This window comes from Xenopus laevis, chromosome 1L (genome assembly GCF_017654675.1).
Source record: "Xenopus laevis strain J_2021 chromosome 1L, Xenopus_laevis_v10.1, whole genome shotgun sequence".
NCBI lineage: Eukaryota > Metazoa > Chordata > Amphibia > Anura > Pipidae > Xenopus > Xenopus laevis.
This window is the reverse complement of record NC_054371.1, coordinates 119,432,505-119,456,710: the sequence shown is the minus strand read 5'-3', so window position 1 is coordinate 119,456,710 and position 24,206 is coordinate 119,432,505. Positions and strand designations below refer to the sequence as shown.

Here is a 24,206-nt window from a genome sequence, read left to right as displayed (position 1 = left end):
CGTGTCTAGAAAATGTTGTATTTGATGTAGCCGTAATCTCTCAAGCGGTGTAATCTTTTCCGGAGGCAAGATATCCACCAATGGTTTGATGGATCTACCTTCATGTGGTTTTTAATAGCACCCCATACCCCCTGTTAAACTAATGGGGCCCTATACTTTTTAAAAATGGGCGTTGGTTGGACAATTCCTCTCCCTTAAAAGCCGCATACTGGCGGGGGAGGATAGATCCTTTACACTGAAACCAAGGTTCAACAGACAGTGATTACACTGAATGTGACTATGCAGTAAGACTTTTTATACTATGGCCGAAAGGCAAACAAGTTAGGGACCGCCATATGGGGTTTACCTTGACGTGGTATGGTGGCTTTTCAACTTTATGATCATAACTTTGTAACTAAAAACCCCTGTTTTGTATACTTTTGAGACAGGGGACTAGGGAATGTGCATTAAAACTAGCACTTCCATTATACTTAAATATACTATTACTTAGCCTTTAGAGTGCTTCCACATCTCCAATTTTTTCAACATGAACAAAAACTGGAGCTGTTTAGAAGTATATTTCCTATTAAAAAACAACAACCTAAACAACTGAACATTATTTGAACAATTCAAAATTAATACCATGTAATACCATGGATCACTGGTGTTGATCAGATTCCAACATGAAACGATGATGTTTGAGACAGGGGGCAGTATTTAAAAATCCCGTTATTAAATAATATATTTTAAGTTTCAAGCACCGCTGTTTGGAATTGGAGGAGTGTCAGGCTGTAGGGGGCGTCCCTTATTCACAAATGCAACAAAAACGTGACCCTGCCCCCAGAGGTTTTGGGGATACAGAAGACAACTAGGGTTGCCACCCGGCCGGTATTTTACCGTCCTAGCCGGTAAAATACCTGCCAAGGCCGGGGCCGGTATTACAAATTTACCGGCAATGTAGCTGCCGGTTAATTTGTAATACGATCAAAAGGAGCCCTCGGCCTGGCCCCAATCCCCTGCAATTTACCTTTTCTTTTGCCTCTTCTAGCATCTGTGGTGTCCGTGGCGTGGCCCCGCCCCTTTTGACGCCACATCCCGCCCCTTTTGACATCACGTCCCACCCCTTTGAGGCCCCGCCCCCAGCAGCTGGTCAATTTTTTTATAAAAGGTGGCAACCCTAGAGACAACATGACTGCAAATCTCATATTTACAGAAGCTAAGCGTGTATTTTTATTTGTGGATCCAAAGTACTGAGTTACATGGAAATATAGCATTCTTATAATAAAAATCCCTTATTACATTCCTGTAGGTATAGTATTAAAACGGGTAACCAGACATTTTAATGTGTGTACCAGACAATTCAAGTGGCAGTCCTGTTATAGTTCAAGAATCATTAATCATGCCTCTAGTAACAAGCTCTACAAATCATAGCAAAATCATAGTCTGTGTCTGTCTTCTGTTGCAATTAAGTTGTATTGCAGCTGACAAATCTATCAAATTACAATGCAAAAACAATAAAATGCTCACCATGTATTCTAGAGTCAACAGGCCAAAGGCACAGTAACAAAACTGAAGCACAGCAGCTACCTTCACTGACTCAACTGTCATAATCATATCCTATTCATCTTTTATTTTGACCCTTGTAATGTCCTAGATGCTTGGAAAAGTCTGACCTACAACTAATTATTTTTTATAACAACAGAAAGAAATAGCTTGTAGTAAAAATGGAATTATCAATTATATACCAAATAATGTACCAAAACGAACAAATTAATTTATCCACCACGGCATAGATTTAAACACAAAATTAAGGGCATATGGTTGTTTCTAAGATGCATTTTTATGTGTTTAAACGTGATGACAGATTGCCTTGACTTGCATAGGAAATGCTTGTGAAATAAATTCTTGCAGGCCAACAGATTTCAAGTGTTTTGACACCATATTTTTGGGCTACTTACATATCCAGTATTCCCATAGCCCGGAAGGTACCTGTGTGCCATTGCTTTAAAGCTTTTGTATTAGCATTTGTCATACATTGTGCAGGTAATGGTATCACTTCTTCAAGTTCCTTCAAAAAGATTGACAGTTTAAAAGCATGGTATGCTGAAGAACATGATTTGTAAGGGCCAGAAGCACTGGGATTTTGACTATGGGAGGCAATAACACCTGCCTCATTCTTATAAGCACTGGCTATGCTGGTGAGAAGGTGCTCCTGGCCACAACATTCTAAAGAAGATCTTTATGCTGATCCTTATGGATAAAGGCATTGTCCCATTCAGCTTTCAGCACACTGTATTTATGTAGCAAGCCCGGGGCCCAGGATTTTTTTCCCTAAGGCATCGAGTATATAACGGTAAATCAAACAAGTCTTCCTTGTTCTAGATTTTTTTTATATTACAGTCCCTTCTTGCTGATTATGAATAGAATACAAAATCAAAATCTCTGCTTAATTTTATTCAGACAGCTTTAAATATAAGGCCTTTTTGAAATGATATCTAACTGGGCCTCTCATCCTTCAGAACATCTTCTTTTAAAAGATCCCCTCTAGCTATTTTGTACACAAAGACAGGGGAATTTCTAAGGCCTGTCAACACTAATTTGATGCTGAAATGATATAATCGTTGTTATTCAGTGATATATTTTCATTCTCCTATGAGCTAATTGAGGAGCCTTCTCTCTTACTCAGTAACAAGATACCACATTCCTTAGAAATAAGCTCTGCAGTACTGTTTAGCTTATAAATGCTGTTGCAGCTATATAAGCTAGTTTGCCCTCTAGCAACTTGCTACCAACTCTATTGCATATGCCTAAATACTTATGGAATACTCTGTCAGTTTAGATGTTAACCAGACACAAGTGGATTGTAGATGGTAAAAATAATTGGATCTATATAGTATATTTCTTGCTGTCTTGCTTTAACACTGTATCAGCTGTACAGGTTTGTTAGCTATGTATGTGTTTGGAGTTAAAATGATGTTAATGTGCAGCATGTTACAAGGAATGGCCTTCTTTGTAAATGTTTTACATTTCCGTGTGGTTTTCTAAAATATAGAGAGATATATATATATATAGAGTTTTCTATAAAATATAGAGAATAGTTTCCAACTCACATGCAAACCTTCATCTGGCTTTATACTATGAATTCTAGAATCTCTCGGAAGCTGCTTAAAAGAATGGACAGGTTAAGGTTAAATTTCTTTGGCCTCTTGGATCTGCAAATTTTGAAATTTCTTAGGAGACCAAGAGCTGGGGGAAAAGCCTCAACAGTCATCTATGAGTACTTAGCTGAGTGAGATAGGGTTACCAAATGTTTACATAAAACAAAACTTATAAATGTTTTGTGTAAAAGGACACAGTGCAGTAACCCATAGTAACCATTTGGATATTTGCTTATATTTGAGTAAATATATTAAAGCTATTTCCTCATTAGTTGCTGTGGGCTACTGTGAGAGTGGAAATGTGCACTTATGTTCTTCAATTTCCCATTCAGGTTCTTCGTTTTGTAATGACACAAAATATTGATAATATCAGAAGAATATGTGTTGCTAGAATATATATATATATATATATATATATATATATATATATATATATATATATATATATATATATAAGCTGCCCTAGAACAGTGTTTCTTTTAATTGTCTAGTGTTCTCTTAATAAAGGCAAGTTTTATTTCAATATTTCCTTTAGTCCTATGTTAAAACAACAAGCCACTTTCAATTTGGAAGAGCATATTTTTACCTGCTAACATTCTGTGTTGGGAACATATATAATTTGGTTTGGTAGTGTGCCTTCTGGTGACTAGTTTCTGTAGAGCTGTACTGTATTTATCTGTCTACTTGTGAGCCTTATGGCCAGCATTCATGACTTCTAAGGCTAGAAGTTGCATAACAACAATATACAAAGAGAATTCTATTTATTCCCAGTCTATCAATCTTGTTTATCAAGCAGCTATAACTTATTTTTGTTAAATGCTTCTGGTATTTAAATAATTTCCCAAGATATTGCTGAAAGGCAAATGTTGTCATATATCTTCTACTTGATAAGTTGCTCAAAAATGTCCAGATATTTTTCCTGTCATTATAATGTGGCATTTAAAATAAAATTAACCAGCTTAATGCAGCTTTTCATCTACTATATCTTTTGGAAGAAGCATCCCCAACTACGACATAGACTTAATTAGAACTTAAGAAATACAAAACTGGAAGTATGTTTGTAAAGGATGTTTCTTGTAGTGTGCAATGTAGAGATTGGCTGCAGGGTTAAAGGGGTGGTTCACCTTTAAGTTAATTTTTAGTATATTATTGAACGGCTAATTCTAAGCAACTTTTCAACTGGTCTTCATTATTTTTTTTTTTATAGTTTTTTAATTTTTTTCCTTCTTCTTCTGACACCTTCCAGCTTTCAAATGGTGGTCACTGCCCCCGTCTAAAAAACAAATGCTCTGTAAGGCTACACATTCATTGTTGTTGCTACTTTTTATTACTCATCTTTCTATTCAGATCCTCCCCTATTAATGGTCCATAGTCTCATTCACTTCAATGCATGGTTGCTGGAGTAATTTGGACCCTAGCAACCAGATTGCTGACACTGCAAACTGGAGAGCTGCTGAATAAAAAGCTTAATAACTCAAAAAACACATATAATAAAAAATGAAAACCAATTGCCAATTGTCTCAGAATATCACTCTCTATCCCATACTAAAAGTTAACTCAAATGTGAACAACCCCTTTAAGTGGTTTGATGATTGCTTTATTTTCACTCCTGATTGTAGGAAAATTAGGAAGCCACTGAAATCTGGCAGACTTTACCATTATTAAAACATATTAAAAATAGATTCTTCTAATAAACAGATCTAAAATATGGCATTCTCTACAGCACTAGCATTACAGATGTGTGTGTGTATACTTATGCAGTTTATGTTGTGGGGGCCCACCAAATGGGTCTTGGTCCTGGGCCAGCCAGTACCTAAAAGCTGGTCACTGTTTTATTAAAGACTGTAGTTAATAATTAATTTTAACAGAAGGATCAGTTCTCACATATATGAATAAATAACAGTAAGCACATAAATGATGCTCTTTGTGCCAGTATATTTTATTTTCCCTTAACTAGGGCCTGATTAACACCAAAGCAAATATGTAGTGGCAAGACAATAAAAATGTACTTTAACATCATAAAGGAAGGGTGTTTGTGGTTATACAGGTAATATGTCCGGATCTAATAAAGGGTAAACTATTTTCCAGGTAAATCTGAGCTGTAAACATAGATGAAAATTCTCAAGATGTGGAACTATTTAAATTGTCTGAAAGCAGTGGGAGCCAAAGAAAAGGTCATGCCTAAAAGTACAACATTCTGGATATCTGAAATATTGGGGCGATGCATGGATAAATGAAGAAATCCGGTGATTGTGACGTCATTGGACCCGCCCCCAACATCATCAGTCCCGCAACCCTAAGCCCAATGTAAGATATCTCCATTCTTAATATGCAGAAATGATAGAAATCAGATTTTAAGCAGTTTAGGCAGTTTTCATATGGAACTGGGTTTTCTCATAAACAAATTGATTACGTTGTTTAAAATTTCTGTACATTTTCTGTGAAGAGACATCATTAGTTCAAACGGTAAGAGGAGTGCTTCTACTAAACAGTATGAATTGTGCTGGTCTTTGATCTACTAATACTGGAATGTAACTGAACTAATTTGTTAGACTTATTGTGGCTTATGCTAGAAAAACATTGAAAATATTAAAACAAGCAGCCTCCATCTGTCGTTAACAGTGTCACGGGATCTTAAAAAAGCAACTGAAGGCCACTCCTCCTGAATGCTGAAAAATTATTCCAGTCCCAAACTGCAGCTAAATTAAAAGTATTTAGAGGAGCAAGCAGTACAATGCACACTAGAGAGATTTTTACACAATTTTCATTAAAATTAGACCATGCAGACCTAAAGTGACCTTGGCATATAAAAACAGCATTTACACTTTATTTTAAGATAGAACTGGATTTGCCTCTAAGATTCAAAGACAGGTGAACAAAGAACACCCTATCCACATTAGACGTGCAGCCAAAAGATAAATGCAGCCTTCTCGAAAGAGACCCCAAAACAAGGCCAAATGTTTATCATGAGCCAAATAATGCCAAAATGTCTATTTGTTAGTTTTCCTTCCAGATAAATTAGAATAAAGGATTTTATAAATGCAATACATTTTTTGTGAGGTTATGTGAGGTTAAGGCAACAGTGCATGCAAAAATGATGGTAGAAACATTCAGGTGTGTTCATGTTTTGAAATTTCTGACTTGAGCAGTATCAACTAAACACTGTCTAAAATGATATGACACTCTATTCTGCAGGGGCATGACATAATCTCTCACTATTGGAAGATTATTCAAATTCTTTCATGTTCAATGTTCAATAAAAGCCTAATGAAGAATATTACATTGTGACATGCAAATTTTTATTTGCAAATTTGTTCTCTTTGCGAATTTAATTACATTTCCCCTATAGCGAGCCTAATTTATCTACAGTAGGCAAAAACATGTGAAAAGCTATTTATCAAATCATAGGTCGAGGTTGTGAGGTTTATGCAGTTTTTTCTACCTCAAATAAACTCACAACTCGAATGTATACTTATTTATGAAAAAACCTGTATGTAAAAATCTTGATTGAATGCAATTGGGGGGAAAAAAACTTGAATACTAGAATTGATCGAGTTATAGATGATAAAAAACATAAAAACCCCAAACTAATCGAGTTTTCAAGTGCAAACCGCCGTAAAAAACATGAAAATCATGAAGGCTAAAAACATCTTATAATAGTTCAAGGGACTTCTGCCATTGACTTCTACATGACCTTGACAGGTTTTAGAGTATTTTCAGATTCCGGCTTTTAGCAGCGTTGGGGCATAATAAATGTAAAAAAAAAAACGTTTTTGTATCTTGAAAAATTTGAGATTTTAGCTACCCTCGAAAAACTCGAATTTTTCAGTAAAAACACAACTCGACCTTTAATATATAACCCCTGTGGTGTCAAATGTGGAGCAGATAGTCCATTAACTGCTTACAATACTGTTTGTACTGCATAGTTTAAATCCAGATTGTATCAACATTACTCAAAGTTCCGATGAATATATAAAAAAAGATATATTTTTAATTGAAAGCTTATTACCACAAATATTCAGTTTAAAGTGGCTAACTAAAAAAAACATACATCCATCAAATAATTCTTACATTCGACTACAATTTACCAGAACATGGTCCTTTCATATATCTACATCTAAAAAGCCATGAATCTACAAAGAGCGTTATCTGGCAGCCTCATGAATATGAAAATGTAAAATTGCAGTGATATGTGTATCTCATATGTGAGCTGGCTCTTCCACAGGCTTTATCATGGAAAGTGCAGCAACACTGTCAGCACCTTGTTAGTAACTGAGCTGTAGATATAATTGTAAATTCTCAAGTTCTGAACACAGCATACGTGAGCTGCTGATTAGTCAATCTACTATTTCAATGCATGGCTGAAATAGCTCCTCTGTGGACATACTGTATCTTTGTAATTACTTTCTATCTCTTTTTATAGGGAAACTGATTGCAATTCTGTAAATAGGCTAAATGTGCATCTGCTTAAACTTGTAGAGGATGACATTACAATGATTTTCTGCTAACGTCAATAGGGGTTTAGTTGCCAATTTAGAACCAAACAACCAATGTGTTATAAAGCACCTTGGCTGCCTGCAAACCTCTGTTATGAGCACCTGTGTTTGCTTCTTGCTTGTATAACTGAAAATGGGTGAAATTGAAAATATTTTGATTAAGTTCCACGAAACATAGATGATTATTTGGTTAAGCCACACACTTAAGTTTGAGTCCTTATTTAAACCATTATGGTAATAATGCTCCTGCCTCAGCGTAGCTTCCAACTTTAGGTTCCTACCATATTCAAACACTGAGGTCAGTTTTACCAGGAGCCACCGTTGCCTTCTTTTCTAGCCTCTGGGTATACATTGATCATTATTCAGTAGGAGGATTCAAGAGAAACAACTACACCACCTGTCCTGCAAGGATTTACCTGACCCTGACCCAATGATGTAACCCTAAGATATGTCACTATATTCCATCCCTTATATATATTTAGCTTGCCAGGTAGGGTGATGGCACTGCTGGGATTTTAAGTTCTGAAGTGTCAAAGGATACCTATGCATTTTCCTACAGAATTCTACTTGTGCAGAGAAATACCCATTCTGGTATTTTTTATTGAAGGTTATGATAAAACCTAGGGAGCTGCCTCTGCTAGACTGCTACGACATACTATTATAAACATAATAGGAATGTTTGTAAGAAAAGTTAAAACTGTACGTTGGGTCAGTAATTACTTCCTAGAAGATTAAAGGGTTTTTTTCACCTTTGAGTTAACATTTTGGGGCCCATTTACTTAGTTCGAGTGAAGGAATACAGGAAAAGTAGTTCGAATTTCGAATGGTCGAATATGGCTACTTCGATCATCGAATGGGCTACTTCGACCTTCGACTACGACCTTCGACTTCGAATCGAACGATTCTAACTAAAAATCGTTCGACTATTCAACCATTCGATAGTCAAAGTACTGTCTCATTAAAAATTTCCTCGACCCCCTAGTTCGCCACCTAAAACCTACCAAGGCCAATGTTAGCCTATGGGGAAGGTCCCCATAGGCTTCCTAACAATTTCCTGATCGAAGGAATATCCTTCGATCGATGGATTAAAATCCTTCGAATCGTTCGGTTCGAAGGATTTAATCGTTTGATCGAACGATTATTCCTTCAATCGTTCGATCGTAGGAATATCGCAAAATCCTTTGACTTCGATATTCGAAGTTGAAGGATTTTACTTTGACGGCCGAATATCGAGGGTTAATTAACCATCGATATTCGACACTAGGTAAATGTGCCCCTTAGTGTGATGTGGGGTGTGATATTCTGAAACTGCAGTTGTTTTTGTTTTTTTTATTATTTGTGGTTTTTGCGTTATTTAGCTTTTTATTCAGCAGCTCTCTAGTTTGCATTTCAGCAATCTGGTTGCTATGGTCCAAATTACCTTAGCAACCATGCACTGAATTGAATAAGAGATTGGAATATGAATAGGAGAGGGCCTGAACAGAAAGATGAGTAATAAAAAGTAGCAATAACAATAATGTGTAGTCTTAAAGAGCATTTGTTTTTAGATGGGGTCAGTGACTGCTGGAAAGAGTCAGAAGAAAAAGGCAAATAATTAAAAACAAATAAATAATGAAGAGCAATTGCAACATTGCTTAGAATTGACCATTCTATAAAATACTAAAAGTTAAACTTAAAGGTGAACCACCCCTTTAAGGAATTAAAAGATAGCACAGTCCAATATCGTGCAAGGGAACTCTGGGATATTGGGAAAGATGGTGGCACAATGTTCCAAGGAATACTACCCCTTGAACCTAAGGTTGGCTATTATTTTCATTAGGGATGCTCAGCAAATTGGTAACCCCCCTCCTGTGAAGGATCCCACTAAAAAATACATATTTAGATGTTGCACTAGAAAAATTTATAGGGGATCTAAAAAATTAATATAGTGGTCCTTTACGTAGCCTATATTATAAAGGGCAACATTTATGATTATATAAACTGTAGATATATAATCATAACCTACTGGCACACAGGCCTGGGTTTGTGGGCAGGCCACAAAGGCTCAGGCCTAGGGTACCAAAAACTGGGCTCACTGGCCAAACCTTGAGTCTACAAAGCTGACAGGGGAAGAGCGCACTGTGTTGAAAGTAGCAGTGTCATTGGAGAAAGCAGGTTGGTGTGGGGGAGGTTTGTGCGGTGGAGGGGGGATAGTGGAGGGTGCGAGCACTGGGGAGTCAGGTGGGTGGGGAGATACAAGTGTGGGAAGATTGCGCAAAGTGCAAGTGCCATTGGCAAGCATGTTGGGTCAAGGGGAGGAGCAGTGGGTGGAGGTTTGAGTAAACAAAAAACATGACTGAACTCCCCCTTCCCATTCCCTCCTTCTTGCTTTCTATATCCCCCCCTAAATAAATCATAAATAAAGAATTAAGAAAAAAACATGACTGAAGCAGACAACATTCGTATATGTCATGTAAGTTATATTGCCGAATTGAAAGGCATCTTAAAAGGCTGCACTGTATAATATTTAGCCAACCATCCCAAAACAACGTTAATGGACATACAAAAATAAAAGCCAATAAGTCCCAGCTATTTTCAAGGGCGCTTTCATTGCTCACTGAGGACTGTTAGAAGAAATTCATTCAGCAGAGAGTTTTCAAGCATTATTTTAGGGAAAAAATGTTCTTTTCACAAGGGCTCTGTTCCACTTTGTGTGCCTGCATTTTCTTAACTTTAGTTTTCAATATTCAGCCCTATAGCTAGAAGAAAATATTAACTAATTGGTCTCTTCTATCCACTGTGGTATTTGTTTGTGCTGGATAATTCAGAAGAATAACATGTCTGCATATTTAGCCTCCTTGGGGAGCCAAACTTGCTTTTTTTTAAAAAAAAAAAATACATTTATGCAAACCTGTCTCTTCTGCTTTTAAAGGAGCATTACCACAATTGAGCAAAAATAACAGGCTGTTAGCATGCAGGTTATGACTGGTAGTTTTAATAATCACCAGCAGCATTCTGATAAAGCATTTCAGATAAGCTCTTCACCTTTACATCTTCATTTACACACTATGCCATATGCATGCCACAAAAACTGATATAAACATATATAGTTTTTAAATTGGCAGTAAGATTATAGAACATAGACAAATGTCAATACAGTAACACTGAAGAAAATCCAAAAGTATTTTTGGATACTAATGAAGTAAAGTTGGAAACTAGAAAAAGGCAAGTTACGCAGATCTTAGATAATTTTATTCAGCTCATATCATACATTTAATAGATCTCAGTATAGCACGAGGTTACATTTGTTTTTTTGCGTCTAGACAATGTGCTGTCCTTCTGTTTAGGGTTGGTCTCTATAGTCTCAGATGACACAGTGACGTTTCTTATTATAACAGACATTATTAATTAGGACGAGGTACAAAATTCTAATATGAATCTTGTGTTCCAGGGCTGATTTACGGAATTAATTTGGGTCTAATCTAAAAAGGTTAATTGTATTTGATGGAATGGTAAGGTGTTCATCAGCATTGTTTTGATTCTTTAGGTAGAAAACACAAATTATTTTTCTCTCTGCTCCTGTGAATAGAGCAAAATATTTATGTTGGAAATGTTCCTAACTTTGATTTATATTAGAGGTAAGAGCCATTATTATGACTATGCTACATATCCATCCCCTTCCCAATATAAGGCAAAGCACTGGATCAAATTTCTGTCCTAATTTGAACATTATACATTGAGCAGGATTGACCCCAAAAAATAAATATGATTATCTGTTGTTGTCTATATTCTAGATATTGTAGAAGATTGTTCTTATAATAGCTAGATGTTACTGGGAGACACAGCAAAATCTTTTCAGATCCACCCAAACCTTGTCAAGGATGATCTGTTATTGGAACATTTATGCGTACTGTGCTTCTTGCTCTCCCTCCAGCAGTTGCTGGGTATATTGTCCCTACTAGCAGCACCCAGTATACAAAATGTATTTCTTTTTTTTCATAATCACATGGTAACTGTAGAGGAAACAGACCAGAAGACTACAGGTGGGCAGTGGATGATGGTGGGGACAGATCGGTAGAGGGTGGGATGGAATTGCTGTGTGCTGGGCCCCTCTGAATATTTTACTTTCGGAGGAGGGGTTGGGGGCAGCACCATCTAGTTCAGGGATCCCCAACCTTTAGAACCCGTGAGCAACATTCAGAAGTAAAAGGAGTTGGGGAGCAACACTAGTATGAAAAATGTTCTTGGGGTGCCAAATAAGGGCTGTGATTGGCCATTTAATAGCCCCTATGGGGATTGTCAACCAACATTGAGGCTCTGTTTTGCAGTACAACTGGTTTATATGCAACTAAAACTTGCCTCCAAGCCTGGAATTTAAAAATAATCACCTGCTTTGATGCCACTGGGAGCAACATCCAAGGGGTTGGAGAGCAACATGTTGCTCGCGAGCTACTGGTTGGGGATCACTGAATTCTAGTTACTCTAGACTATATGCTAATAGTCCTGGGTTTGTGTTGGTTTGACCAACTCCCAATTTGCCATTTGGCCCATTTCTGAATTTGCCAAAGCCTCAGAATATAGCGAATAAAGTACCCACTCTTGTAAAATATATAGTGAATAAAGTACCCCCTCTTGTAATTTATAAGGATATTATGAGTTACAGAGTAGTTTCATGACCATATAAAAACACAAGGCCGAAGGCAAGTGTTTTTATACAGGTCATGGAACTCCAAGGTGACTTCAGGGGGTTCTTTATTTATTATAATACACAATAGTGATGTGTAGGTTGGGATTTGTGGGAAGTGGGAAGCTGGCATTTGATGGTGGCGGGAGAGCAGGAGAAGAGTGCGGAGTCGGCTCATCTCAGACCTGTTGAGGTTGCATATAAGTCAACGGGAGAAGTCTCAATGATATTTTGATGTTAGCTGGGTTTTTGGCAATACCCCAAAGTTTTCAGGATGAAAAATCAGAAAAAATCGTGAAAATCTTGATATTTCACGATTTTTTTCCCGCAAACAAAAATTTCGGGAACGTGTATTAATAAATAAGCCCAAAAACCCATGCACATTTGGTCAGAGTTTTTTTCAGAAAATATTGAGATAAATTCGGACTTTGATAAATAACCCCCTAAGTGTCAATGTTTTTCTAATATTGAAGTGTAAAGTGTAATTTTTCACCTTTTAAAGCAGCTCTGGGAGGGGAGGGTTGCCGACCCTGTAAACTGTTTTAAATTGATACATTTAGTTGATACATTTCTTATCTTTATCCCTGCTGAACACAATACCTGGGTTTTATCAAAGGCAGCTGTGAATTGAAACAATAGTCAACTAAATGTTGCAAAATTGTAACAGTTTAGAGTCTGCACTTGCATTACTGAGCTGCCAGACTCAATCACTAGACAGGAACATTCAACTTTAAACTAAGATTTTGGAAAAACAGTAAAACAGTAAAAAATAAATAATGGAAAATAAATAAAAATGGGGAACAATCTAAAAACAACTGAACTGACAAAAGTGTTTGAAAGGTGAACAACCCTTTTAAAAGCTTGTTTTTGCAAGCTTGTGTTTTAACTTGCTGACAGACGATAAAGCCCAATCTTCTAGGCGTACTCTACACATTTTTACTTAGCATGAACAGATCCAGTTTTTTGCACATTATATTTAGTTTTATTTTCACAGATACAAATGACAAGTATAGGCAAGAAATGACAAAACACCAAAGCAGTGTTATTTTAGCTGCATTATGAAGGAAGCATTTCCAACATTTACCACCTTACACAAACCATCTAAAACAAAACTAAAACAACACTATAATACAAAGATTAAGCAGTTGTATAAAATGCATGTATCAGGGTAAAGAAAAACATACATAAAAGCACATAAACATAAAAGCATATTCACATACAAAAAGATAAATGTCCATTGCATACATCAAAACTCTATTTATGTTTATTATAAAAACCTCTAAACACTTACACACCAGTGACATGTGACGGGTATATGATATAATAAACGCTGTGTGTGTCATGCTTAACTCCACAAAATAAACCTTCACTTTTGATTGCATAATGTCATTTTGCAATTTTTTTAGGTTAATAATTATGCAGTCCACCAGCTCTCCATAAAGGAGGGCCTCTGCAAGCTGTCAGCAAGACATTTTTGTGTTTGGGAAGGCTAATATATAAATCCTCATTAAACCTTCATTCACCTATGCACTGGTACTAATGAATGAACCTGAAGTTTTGGTTTTTTGTATTCTGTTGTAAGGTCATACATTCGGCTATTACCATTACCACTAACAACACAAAAGGAAAGGAGAAATTACCTGTTTTACTGATTAACAGTGAGCCAGTCCAATGGATGTCATTTACATTAAAGGGCAAGTCAACCCCAAAATACAAATTTGCCTACTAAAAGAAAACATAATTCTAAGTATCTTTCCAATATACATTTATATACATATAATCCAAATTTATCATAATTTAAATTAAAAAAAGCATGACCAAACTCACATCCCCAAATTTGCCTTATTTATTAATAAAATAACTTGAAAAAATCGGATTGGTTAAAAAAAACCCAATAAAATACAACGAAAACCCAAATTGTATGTTTTTTATGGACTTTTTTCGCAAATCTCTAGTTTTTTTGGGTTTTTTTTGGGTTTTTTTTGCCCGAAAACCCCAAATAAATCGGATTATTGGGCTTAACCCAGCGCATGCCATGATATCTTTTCAATTATTATGACCTCGACAGGTTTGAGATGGCGGATTTTCAGATTCAGGCTTTTTGCAGCATTGGGGTATAATAAATCCAAAATTTTTTTTTTCCACAAAATTTTTTAGCTTTTGCCCCAAAAAGCCCGACCAGATAAATTTTGAGGATTATTAAATAACCCCCATAGTGTAAGTAAGTACGACTTCTAAATACTTTATTTATTTCTACAAAGTCATCATCATTATCAATCCTGGTCAACATGCTAAACACTGCCTACTCAATGCTAAAATAATAAATGCTGCTAAAATGCTAACAATTGATATAAACATATGTGTCATTACTTCGGAGCATCAGTAATGTGACATGTCTGCCAACATTGGCTCATAAAGTATAATAGTAGGCCAACAATGTCACAGAATGCCTCATGTCAACAGGACATCATCCAAATCTCTATCCTGACATCCACACTCAAGGAATGTTGCAGCAACTCAGGTACATGTTCGGTGCTGTCTACATCAATAACTAATCAAAGGTTATTTCATGCTTCATTATTTCCTGTAAAATAACTTATTTTCAGAAAACAAATAGTTGTTGAATGGCAACAGAAAAGAATAGGTTACTATTCTGTTACTTTTCTGTTACTCTATGTTACTGGGCTGAACGCCCACTCAGACTTCAGGGCAAAGACATCCTTTTTAGAAAGTATATGCTTTCCACTCTTTTGAATTATTCCCACTTATTTGATTGTGTGTGAAAAGAGAGATCCCTGGAATTTGTAAAAATAACGGTACCTAATCCCATTGATGGCTCTTTACAGTCACTTGAGTAATCATTTAGCTGTGTTGTAGGTCCAGAGTTGCTGTTATCATAGTGTGCTCCAGATATTTGTCAATGACTATATGAACAGAGAAGACAAAGTTTTGACAGCTGGGGTCAGTGACCCCCATTTGCAAACTGTAAAGCCAGAAGAGGAATTATATACAGTATACTGGACTCCTTTGTTTAGTGGCTAGTACTACATACAAAGATCTGAATCATAACATCTGAAATAGGGAACCCTGGGTTCAGTTCTTGTAAAAACTCTTTTTGCCCTTGTTCAGTTCCCTTTATCTACCAGTGCTGCAGGAACCATACATTATTAAAAGCAGCATGAGGCAAAAACTCACTTGAAATACTGTGTGCATATGGCAGGCAAGTAAAATCAACAGTTAAATTTAAAAAGTAATATTAAAATAACTAAAGAATGAGGTATTACAGGCCTAATAAATTTAACCAAGAATCAGCACCTAAAATGCTTGGGGACAAAACCTTCCTTTTCACGGGAAATACAATATTCTCAACAAGCTAAGGGAAATTAAACAATGGGCACAATAGAGAAAAATCTCTGACAGCCAGTATTTCATTTGCTACCTGCCGTGCTAACAAGTTCAATGATTTCTCTTCATGTTCAATAAACAAATCTGGAGCTGTCTTCACATGTTATCAAAGTAATAATGCTACACATGTTGAAATAATGCTAGCATCTGCATTAAAAGTTTTTATTTGCTCTTCCTGTCAATCCATCTAGTTAGATAAAAAGGGGCAACATTAAACTCAGGGTACGCTCTTGTGTTTACATTTTCTTTGTATGATTAGACAGGCACTGAAGTTCCGTCACCTTTGCAATGCAATGAAAAAGCAAGACATTTTCGAAGCTAAATGTGTATGCTATACTTACAAACCACAATGATGAAAATGTTGAAAACCCCTTTTTAACAAAATGTGTTCAAATATCATTAAAATGAACCATCTCTTCTAAATTGTATGATAAAGGCAAATATTTATGAAAATACTGTATATATAGCAATAGTACTACACTAGTATTACACATTATTCAAATATTCATCAATGTATATCAAATGCCTCAGAAAGGAAAGCCCTGGAGCTATAGGCGCAGGGGCTGCATGACAAGGGATCTGAATGACCAGCAGCCAAATTATACTGGTCTAGGTTAGAGATGGGCAGAATCACATGTAGCTGTGTTTAGGTGAGAAGGAATTAATTAAAGCAGGAGATGGCTGGGGCCCAGGGGTGAAGTCAGAGAGGGATGTGATGTTAGGGGAAGAAGCAGTTCACTTCCTTATCATCCAAGCAGGTAGCAACAACCCACCCTCCCCCATTTTGCACATTTTGCACATTTTGCACATTTTGCACATTTTGCACATTTTGCAAAATATCAGGAGTTTTCTTCTTTATCTTTTACATATTATAATAATGGAATATGGATGTTTTTCCTGAATGTGCTGTTACTTTATTCTGTATCTTTATACAGTTTAATTATGAGAGTCTGGTTTGTATTAATTTATGTTAAATGAATGTCAAATGCTTGATCCACTGAATGTTTCTGATCGCCATTGGGGTCAGGAAGGAATTTTTTCCCTTTTAAAGCATAAATGTCACTGGCTTCAGGCCAGTTTTTTTGCCCTACTCTGGATCAAAACAGTGCACATATGATATATTTTAAGCTTTATTTGTAACAGCAGTGGTAGGACCGTGCCAGAGTACTGCACAGGTATGTTTAGAAGAGGGACAAAGGAGGTTCTCTCCTGTGACTGCACAGTGGATTGATTGATACAGATGCTACTATTGCTTGTGCTTGGATTTCCTAACATCGAGACACTGCAGATGCAGGGCCGGCAGCAGGGCTGCTGAACTTCTCCCATGTTGGTGGCAGAGCATAGTAGGGTAATGCTGGCAAGGTCCTGGTTTCCTGGTTTCATTAAGGTATATAATAATAGGGTTCAGTGGGATAGCTGAAGGCGAAGGGTCAAATTGAGGAGTACCCTTGTTATGTATATTAGATGGTGGGACAAGCAGATGCAGGGACAATGTGGCAGCTACAAAAGCCCTTTAGAATATTTCATGCGCTCCAAGTATATTAATACTTTGAGAAGCAGTGAGTGCTGGTACTCAAAGCACATTATATATGATAATGTATAATATTATAATATATTATACATATATTTTAATACTCCAAGCACATCACATGCCATGAGGCAGGGGTACTGACACTCAAAGTACATTATACAATAAGTGACAGCAGGTAAAGGCATGTCAAGTACCTTAAATACAGTGAGAGGCAGTGCTTTCTGGCAGCCAAAGCAGATTAGATACCAGTAGCAGTGGTTATTGGCACGCAAACATTTTAACTACAATGACGATGCCAAGGCTTCCTGTTGGTGATCACTTCCTGGATCATGAGCACTGGAACACAGGATCAGGTTGGCTTCCAGTGCACATACTTTTGGTTGGTGATTACTGCCAGGAAGTCTGATTACTAAGGGGGTTATGTATCAAAGCATTACAACCTACATGGTCTTACTATACCCCCATGGTTCTATGTCCACTCTAGATTAGAGAGACTCTAGATTAGTGACAGCCAATCTGTGGCTTTCTGGCTAAAATAAAAATCTCGTAATGCTTAAATAACTAATTACAAGCTTTCAGAAAGACCCTACCTGGTATGGTGTCTGCATTTCCTTTGTTGTTGTCTAGTCAGTAATTTATTAATATATTCATTTATATAATTATAGACTGGGTCTCTATTTGAAATCAATCTGGCATGAATAGCAGACATGAAGACTGCATTGGGTATTTATTAAACTCAGATTCTAAACATTAAAATCAATTAAAGAAAAATAAATCATCAAGAAAATTAAATATGCAGTAATAGATTACACACAATCCATCAGGCCTAAATATGGCAATTTATCAAACAGTCACAAACAGGTGCACTGGCATGCAGAAAAGAGAATACAAAATGATAACACCATCATTCTCTGTTCATGGGTTGAACAAAATAGAATAGACTCCAGACAAATGAATTACAAGGAAGAGTATGCAATCCACCCTTCCCCAATAGCAAAGAAAATACATCTGTAAAATGGGCAAAGGCCTGAGAGCAACACTGTTGGCAATAGGGATGCACCAAATCCAGAATGGTATGATTTGGCCAATTACTGAATTCCCTACAAAAGTTCAGCTGAATCCAGAAGCAAATCCAAATTCAAACCTTAATTTATGCCTGGAAAGACTTTGCAAGGCTTTGATTTGGCCAAATCTCAACTGAATCTGGAATTTGGTACATTCGTAGTTGCAATAAAAATATACCAATCAATCATCTCTGTAGGAGATGTATATTACAGTTATACCTGGTATAGTTTAAGTAGGTCCTGCACATAGGTTTGCCACCTTTTTTGGAAAAAAAATACCGGCCTTCCTATGTATTTAGATTTTTTCCCTATTAATAACATTGAGGTCAAGTACCAGAATTTGCCGGTGGACTCGGGTCGGGTTGGGATTGGGTATAAAAAAAACTCGACCTGCACATCACTACTGAGAACCACAGTTCTAGCAAAATGGAAAATACTGCATTATATATAATGGTGCCAGCTTTAAACCTCGATACATTGAGATAACCTCCCTGAGATCACACAGGTCACATAGCAACATAATCCCGAATAATAATCCTTTTAGCAAGGAGGAGCAAATTAAATAATACATGATAATTATAATTACATCTACTTAATTGTTGGTGAAACCTGTAATAATAAGATTATCATCTAATTAAAACCTATTTTAGCAAAGCCATTTTAGCACTCACAAATAATAAATGTGTATCTTTCTATATTGTAACCAAGAGCAAATGTATGATTTTTTCTTTCAACGTATTCTTTCCGTGTACCTCTGGGTAAAAATCCAGTGTAAAAGTAAGAAGTCACTTGAAAATGCTATATAAATATAGAGCGTTTGTCCATCACTTATTTTTTATAAAAAAAAAAATCAGAGCGATTTCTGGAACTTACTTAATGCTTGAACTTTTTTCCATTATGTGGGGTCTGAAGTAGTGTAATATAATGGTGTCAAATGTGGAGTTTGAGCTTTATCAATTAAAACACACACCTTGATAAATTCACCATTTATTTTGCATAGATCTTTATACTTTTTTTGGGGAATTTATTGTTTTACACAGTATAATAAATAGGCTCTAGAGAGTATGATTATATTGAGTGCATGTTGCTACTGTGCTATTGCTATACACATGTGAAACAGTGAACAAACATGCCCATTTTAAATCATTATATGTATTTAAATGAATGTTCCAGCAGGAACACATTGTACAGTGCTAAACTGAACTTGTGTTTCCTAAAGTACATAAAAACACTGGCAGAAAAACTTTATAGCAGCCAATAAGACATTTGCTTTCATTACTCTAACTGCACAAAACTGATCAAATGGGAAAAAGGGGTTAATGCTGCATATAGCTCCCTTACACAGTATTAATGTCCTAGGTCATTATTGCTTCATGCTTTATTCAATGGCAAGAGTAACTATCAATCTTTAAAATTTAAGACAATACAATTTTTCAACACTTCTCAAGGGTACTCCTTATTACAATTCTGTTGTCACAAATGCAAAATGTATAATTGCAAAAGATTGCCCCTGAATAAGTTTATATTATTTTATATTGAAAAAAGCCTATTTTTACTTTACAACATGAATAACAACTGGTCAGTAGAATGAGGATCCCACTTGAATTTTTTACTTTGCTCGTGAATATACATACTGTATATTCCAAATATTATGAATGTTTTACCATCAAAACATTTTTTAAATTAATGACATTTATATAAGCTATTATGGTTACAATTGAGGAAACACACTGTAAAGCACAAACTAGAAAAATATTGCACTTGTGAACTGTAGGCTGCACCGGGCTTACCAGCTGTTGTTTGCCTGTTAACAGCATCATGATATATATACAGGATACAATGCCAAGGCCACAAAGCACTGCCCTCTGGGGGCAAAACAAATCCTGTTGTTATCAAATGATTTAGTCCATATTGTTTTTACGGCCCCCTGAAGTGTAGTTTCTCTTTTTGTACAAAATGCTTAGTAGCTATAGGTGAATAGTAGTCAGTAGTGTTGTGGTAAATAGAACAATGGTCTGTGAGCTCCTGCCAGAGATGGTCCCCAAAATTGTCATTTAAAGGGCACCTATTACCAAAAAATTGTTCCAGCTTTGGAGAAAAATATACCCTGAGAGTGCTATGCCACCCACACAGCACCCACCGGCGCATGACTAAAGAATAAGCAAACCCTGCGGCTGCAGGGTGATCCAGGAAGTATAGGGGCCCCATGAGGTCCTAATTTATATAAAATTTCAATAAATATTGATAAAACAGGTCAACCTCTAGCCAATTTCACTCCTGAAAAATAACTTGCTGTAGGCACAGTAATATCTAGTTACGCCACTGTGCGCAAATATACATAATGAGCGCTTCTTCCGACGCATACCAAGCAGTAACAAGTTTAGGCACCTTACTAATATCGAAGACACAAGTTTAGGTTCCCTACTGATATTCTGCCCAGTATTTGCTCCCAGTTTATATGAGTGATAATGAATATCTCGGTACCAGGCAACTGCAGGGTGAAAGTGAACCTGTCATTCAAGTGACAACAGACCATAGCACTGAAGCTTCTGTAAACACCCTAGAACCTCAGCTTTCAGGCTGACCATGAAATATATTTACATAGACGGGCAAATAAAAATAAAGACATTTATACTTGACATCTCTGTGGACAGCACACAAGCTGAATATGTGAAACTCCTCTCTGTCAGTCCCATACAGTCCATACACTGGAGAGCAGTGCAAACCCCGCCCACCTCTTCCTGCTACAGCTCCCTCCTCCTCCTCTTGTGTACAATGTGAGCTGATTCAGTCGGCTGTTATGAGTCTGAGCGAGTGAAGGTGTAACTGTTGCTACTTATTTCTAAAGGTAGGGAGCTGCAGGAGCACAAGAAAATTGCCCTGATGGTTTGGGGAGGCACAAGCTTCCTTAAAATCCTACCTATTCATTTCACAGTGCTGCACAAACTTTCCCTTGTCATATAGAACTCCTTTATGGGAGTAAACACTACATGTGCAGTAAGTATTCCAGTTCTCTCAAGTCATGCATCTTGTCAGTGACACCTCCCCCAAGACCTCATTGGCTCTTACCTGCTGGAGATCTCATGTGTTGGTGCTGGATGTGAGAACTGTTGTTTGGGCTGTTTCCTCTCCTTCTGGCCCCCAGAGCTGATGGGCTGTGGGGCTGCCTGGCTCCCTCAGGTGGGCGGTTGTCATTTCTGTCCATGTTTGGCCCATGAAGGGCAGTAGGAAAAAGAAAGGGAGGAGGGGGTTGTTGTGGTGTCTGGAGCTGGTGGTGGGGAAAGTGAGCTGCTCCTGGCATGGCATGGAGCTGCTGGTGTTGTTGGTTCATCATGAATCCAGACCTATACGCAGATCTGGATCTAGTCCTTGGGGGCTCCAGGAAGGCAGGGTGTAGAAAAGAAGGAGCTCTAGGAGGTGAGGGAGAAGTAGAGGAAGGGGAGATAGAGGAGAATGACTGGTAGAAAGAGGAAGGCGAGCTGAAAGCTGGGGTGACCTGCAGCAGAGGGTGCTGGGGAGAAGAGGAGGAGGAGGCAGCACTCCTAGGCAGCGGTCTACTGTTCAGCCCGGCTCCTCTGCTCTCGGCCCCTTCTTCAGGCTGCCTTGGATCGAGGCAAACCGGGAAAGGCAAGAGCCCACCTCTACCGCCACCCCCGCTCTCACCACCTCCCACCGGCTGCTGCTGCTTAGGGTCCCGTAGCCTGTCTGCTTGAACTGGGCGAAGCCGAGTAAAGAGGCTGGAGTCCGGAGGGGAGGGCTGTACAGAACTGGAGGCGATTGGCATCACCCCCCAAGCGAAGAACAGGCAGACTCAGGGGGAATCAATGTCTGTTTCTACAGTGAATCTGCCAGGGTCGGAGGGGACAGAGGGGCTTTTCGATTCAAATTAACAGGCACAGATAATAAGAGCAGGAAAGCTTTCAATCTGAGCAGGGGGGTGGGGTGGAGAGAGGAAACTGATCCCAAATATTAGAGAAATGTTAATCTTCTGACACAAAGACAAGAGAAATACAAAGCATATCCCCCAAAATCGAAATCACCTCCTTCTCATGGGCAATAATGAATACAAAGTACTAGCGTGGAAAGTCCTGGCCACTGACAGCTCTTGCCTCGGGAAAGCCAATGACAAAGTGCGCCTCACTCGCTGGGAATTCCCACATCAAAACAAGTGGGGAATGGAACTCAAGATTGGGGGGGGGGGTTGTTTGTATTCAGTTTTAATCTGCTACAAATGTTTCTATAGGTCCAGAATTGTGTCTCTTCCCGAGGAGAAGAATAACTCTATCCAAGGCTCTCCTTACTGGCAGGGGGTGAGGATGAAACTCTATCCAAGGCTCTCCTTACTGGCAGGGGGTGAGGATGAGTATGGCTCACAGGCGAGGAATCTGTCCCCCACACCGCGACCCTTTGCATACAGATCCCAAATCCCATTCAAGTAAAGGACACAAGGATAAGACAGCCCCCTCTTCTTTTTTCCGTGTTGCCTTTGCTTTGTGTGCTGGGCTTTAGGAATCTCCTCCAGCCTTTATGCTTCTACTCCCCCCTTTTGTATCCACCAGAATGAAGTCAAGTGATCCAGTTCCTTTCCCCCTTGGCTGTTCCTGCTGTGTGGGACTTGTTCCCTGGGAGTTCTTCTATTCTGTCAATGGCAGGAGAAATGAAAGTATGTTCTGTGGCGCTGTGCTGCTCGGCTGTGTGTGTCTGGCTCTCCCTATTGGCCCCAGCAGAAAGAAGAGATAGAGCGAGGCCAGCTCTGTACTTCCGCACCAGCCCCAGCCTGCTGACAGGCAGCCAGAGGAGCAGTGACTGGGCTAGGGCAAAGCTACACAGTGGCGTGCCAAAGTCTCTATCCCTGGCACATTGTGGAGCTGCACAGCTTTGTGGGCGTAGCTTTTCCCTGTGTGAGAGCAGCAGGCTCCTAGATGGGAAAGCAAAGGAAATGGTTGTGCACATTCCAAGGTTACATAGTTTTACATTACTTGAAACGCATGAATAAAGCAATTCCCTATTAAATACACACAATTACATATGTACAGATATTTTTCCCCCTGAGGAAATTCGCAAAGATGTGATCAAAACATAGACGTTTCATTGTTTGTTAACAAGTTATTCTAACTAAGCCTGTAGTGTGGTACCTTTTTGCTTTTTTTAATACTTTTATACATATATGCGGCCCCCAGTATTTTATGACAGAAGCATGCAACTTCCCCCCAGAACTTCATGACAGGAGCAGAGTGTGGCCCCCCAGCATTTTATCACTGGAGCAGTGTGTGGGCGCTCAGCCTTTTATGTCAGGAGTAGTGTGCGCGGCCCACAAGTATTCTATCAGAGCAAAAGCGTGCCCCCCCCCGGCATTTCATAACAGGCACAGTGTGCGGGTCCTCAGCATTTTGTGACAGTTGCACTGTGCAGGACCCCCAAAACTTTATGATGGGAGCAGTGTGTGCCCCCCCGCATTTCATTTCATGACAGGTATTTCACAATAGGATCGGTACTGTGTGACTCTGCTGCTATGACTGTAATTCACACTCACTAGAACACTGTCAGCAGTACAGCAAAGCAAGCAACTTGTATCTACTCTATCAGGTCGCTTGCTTTACTATTGTAAAGGTGCCCATACACATCGAGATCTCTCCCTGATATGCCCATCTTGAGGTTGGCGATATTGTACTGACCCAACCGTGGGCCCTAGGGCCCAACAATTGGATCATAATGCAGGCAATACGGGCGGTTGGATCGTGGGGCCGCATCAATGGACACATGCGGTCTGCTATCCTACGGGATTTTTAGCCCTGCCTGATCGACATGTGCCCGACTTTCGGCCAGGTATCGATCAGGGAAGCTCGACAGAGGGCCCCACACAATAAGCTGGCGACTCGTCTGCCAGTAGCTTTTATCAGCCTGTGTATG

The 24,206-nt window shown here is 38.3% G+C and overlaps 1 protein-coding gene and 1 long non-coding RNA gene across 5 annotated transcripts in view; one reads left to right on the top strand and one right to left on the bottom strand.

The window, feature by feature from the left end:
• rnf38.L (ring finger protein 38 L homeolog) overlaps positions 1-22,540 on the bottom strand; it is a 148,479-nt gene extending 125,939 nt beyond the window's left edge. For all 4 annotated transcript variants that reach the window (XM_041562685.1, XM_041562691.1, XM_041562694.1 and 1 more), the window contains exon 1: positions 21,366-22,540. In XM_041562685.1, coding sequence (XP_041418619.1) covers positions 21,366-22,080 — 715 coding nt within the window. In that variant the 5' untranslated portion in view covers positions 22,081-22,540. The remainder of the gene's footprint in view (positions 1-21,365) is intronic.
• LOC121393652 lies at positions 21,396-23,415 on the top strand. Its single transcript, XR_005961221.1, has 2 exons — positions 21,396-21,476; positions 22,540-23,415. It is a non-coding gene; the product is annotated as an uncharacterized LOC121393652 (long non-coding RNA).
• The last annotated feature ends 791 nt before the right edge of the window (positions 23,416-24,206 follow it).